Source organism: Nomascus leucogenys, chromosome 8, assembly GCF_006542625.1.
Source record: "Nomascus leucogenys isolate Asia chromosome 8, Asia_NLE_v1, whole genome shotgun sequence".
NCBI lineage: Eukaryota > Metazoa > Chordata > Mammalia > Primates > Hylobatidae > Nomascus > Nomascus leucogenys.
The window spans coordinates 111,411,930-111,414,912 of NC_044388.1; the positions used below are offsets into that span (position 1 = coordinate 111,411,930).

The 2,983-nt window shown below is 60.4% G+C and overlaps 1 protein-coding gene across 1 annotated transcript; it reads left to right on the forward strand.

Annotated features, from left to right (window-relative positions):
- The first annotated feature begins 268 nt into the window (after positions 1-268).
- On the forward strand, positions 269-2,372 carry C8H9orf62 (chromosome 8 C9orf62 homolog). The gene is given in 3 exon segments (XM_012508714.2): positions 269-584; positions 1,989-2,173; positions 2,175-2,372. Coding segments are annotated over 3 exon segments (699 nt in total).
- Positions 2,373-2,983: the final 611 nt, after the last annotated feature.

The following is a 2,983-nucleotide window of genomic DNA, read 5'->3' on the forward strand; positions in this document are numbered from 1 at the left end:
CGCCACAGCAGCCTCTATTTACCGCTCTATAAAACGGGAAGAAAGTTCTCCCCAGGTGAGGCTGTCTCATGGCTCAGTCAGACACTCCAAGCTGATGCTCTGAAGCCACAGGTGTCCTTGCGTCCCCATCACTAATACTGTCGTCTTTCCTACCACAGACAGGGGGTTCAGTGCCCAGGAAAACAGCTCCACACTTTTCTAGCATCCCCTCGGGAGCTCTGGTTCCATAGAGGGGGGGTGCCTAGTGTCCGATGGGGCTGAGCACAGCATGCGGCTGGGGCCCCCGTGTCCTGGGGATCTGAGAGCACACTGTTGGGCAGCAGCCCCTGGATGGGGCCCACCAGCCTTTGCACAAACCAAGAAGGAGCTTGTCCCCTGGTACCAGGGCACCCAGCTGGCAAGCATGGGTGGCTGGACCCTGGCTCCCCCATTGGCACCTGCGGGGCCACACCGTGACCTTCGTGGGCCCCAGACACCATCCCCCCTGCACCTGATGGGTCCATCGCCTTGCCCAGCCTTGGCTCTCAAGGTGACCTTCAAGGACTGCTGCAAGGACTGCCCTGCCAAGGAGCCTGGCACAGCCTGTTGGACCCAACCCCAATTACTGACAGGTTCACAAAGACACCCGAGCTGCAGGGACCTGGTAGACGGGTAAGCAGCCTGATCTCATCCAGAAATCTTGTCCACGTGCACCTCCTGGGAGCCCTCCTTCGGAGATGGCCGAGGCCTGATGCCCCAGAAGTCACTGTGTCCAGCTCCCGCCTCTCCTGCCCCTCAGCCCCTCAGTTCCTCCCTGGAAACCACCTGTCAGCTACCCCAGCCTGGATTTGTGTTTTCACCCAGGAGTGACTCGGGCCCTCTGGTGACCTGGGGAGATGGGGGAGCTTGCTGGGTCCAGGCACCAGCAGTCACCTCGGTCTCCAAGGAAGGCCCTGCCAAAGGGCCCGGCACCAGGCGCTCCACGTTTGGGCCAGGACTAGTTGATGGCTGTCTAGGCTCCCAATGACACATTCCCCTCCTCTGGGGTTGCCCCTGCTGGGCCTCTGTGCCAGCTGACAGCCAGAAGTCTGGCAACTGAGCCCGGTGGGGTCTCTGCCTGGCGGGGGTCCCTGGGTTTTGTCCCCATGCAGTGGGGGCTCAGGAAGGACCCCCAGCTTCCTCCTGCCTCTCAGCATTCCCGGCTGCCAGCACAGAGAGGCCGGGCTCCAGGCTCCTCCAAAGCCAGTGCCACCCTCCACCAGGTCCCACTGAGCCTCGTGGGGCTGGGGGAGCCATCTGCCCACCTCAGCACTACATCTCCAGCCAGGGCTGAGTGACAGTGTGGGCACCGCGGCCCGGGACGGCAGCCTGGGCGCAGAGTCAGGCTTGTGGCTTCGCCTCTCAGCCTGCGTCTCCTCTCCTGTGGGATGGGGGACTCCATGGCACCCCCATGATGGACAGGATGCTATGGTCTCAGCCATAGCATGCGGGGAGGGCCCTCTCGCCCCATGGTCTCAGTGGGGCCTCATCACACCTGGGAGGTAACTGGGGCATCTCAATTTTACAGATGAGTAAATGGAGGCTCAGAGCAGTTACAGGCTGAGGCTGAGACCTGGGCAGGTCTTTGTCATCTTGAAGTCCAGCACATACACAGGGCTGGCCTCCAGTGGGCTAGACAGAGCTGCCTCCTACACCTCCCTGCCCCCAGACACACACGGAACCCCCACATATGCACAAGAGCATGCAGTCACAGGAGTGTGTGCTGGTGTGTGCATGCATGCATATGCATGCACACACATCCTTGCACAGAAAGCACAAGGCACACACAGGCACAGGCGTGAGCACACACAAGTACACACACGTGCACACACATGCCTGCACACGTACCTCCCGGCTCCACAGAGGGGAGGGGGCATTTCCCAGGCAGGCTATGCTTCTCCAGCAGTGATTGAACAAAATCTGCTCTGGGTGCCCAGAGCCCAGCGATGAGGGGATCTCACACCCTCCAGGGAGGGGACTCGTCCCCGTCCTTGTGCTGACGCCTGGGTCTCCAGAGACCCACCTCGAACTCGGCCAGGCCTTCCTGGGTTCCCGACAGGTCCGCCATGGGCGTGATGCAGCGCCATCTAGCGGACAGCAGGGCTGCAGCGTGGACAGAACGGCCGGACGCCCAGTCCTGGGCTGGTGGCTGAGGGAGCAGCCTCACAGGGCAAGAGGGCACACAACACCTTCATCTTTCTGGCATAAGAACCTCAAGAAAACCAAAGGAATATAAGGCTGTGTTCTTTGGAGCCACAGAAAGCTCTGTTCACATGGCAGTCGCTGAAAGTTTAAGGGAGCTGCCGCCCCAAGGGGGTTGGTTTCCGTCTTCCCTGTTTTTAAAGATCTTTTAAAATGTCTAGAGACACCCTGGGATCCAGTGCTGGACGGATGACGCAGGTTTCCATGCATTTGGGTTCTTGCCCCACCCTCAGCCTCAGCCACAGCCACAGCATGGCTCCCTGGTGGTCTCGGGAGCAGGTGAACAGGGAGGTCCTGCTGTCGGTGCAGACCCCACTCTCACGTCAGCCACTTTGCTGGGTAGGAATGAACTAAGACACTGCAAGGCACCCCCAAGCCCACATCAAGCTCTAATTCCACAGTTATTTTGCAAAGAGGATGATGTTCCCCTGAGGACTCGCTGGATCATCTGCTCTCAGCCAGGGTGGCTGCAGGGCTGTGGGCAGCTGGTGCCTCTAGACAGGACATCTTCACCCCAAAACCCCAGGCCTGAAGTTCCAGGACCCCTTTCTCACCACAGTGACCGCCAGGTGGCAGGTCAGGTCCAGAGGGGCCCTCTGCACCCCCAACTCTCAGGGGGATGGGACACCCCCCACCCCTCAGGGCCTTCATCCCTCCTGTAAGTGGAGGCTTGCCTTTTGGATAGCGTGGCAGGGATCTCACATTCGTGCCACCCAGCAATTCGTGGGGACCTCAGAGATACGCGGGGAGGGCAAACAAGGCC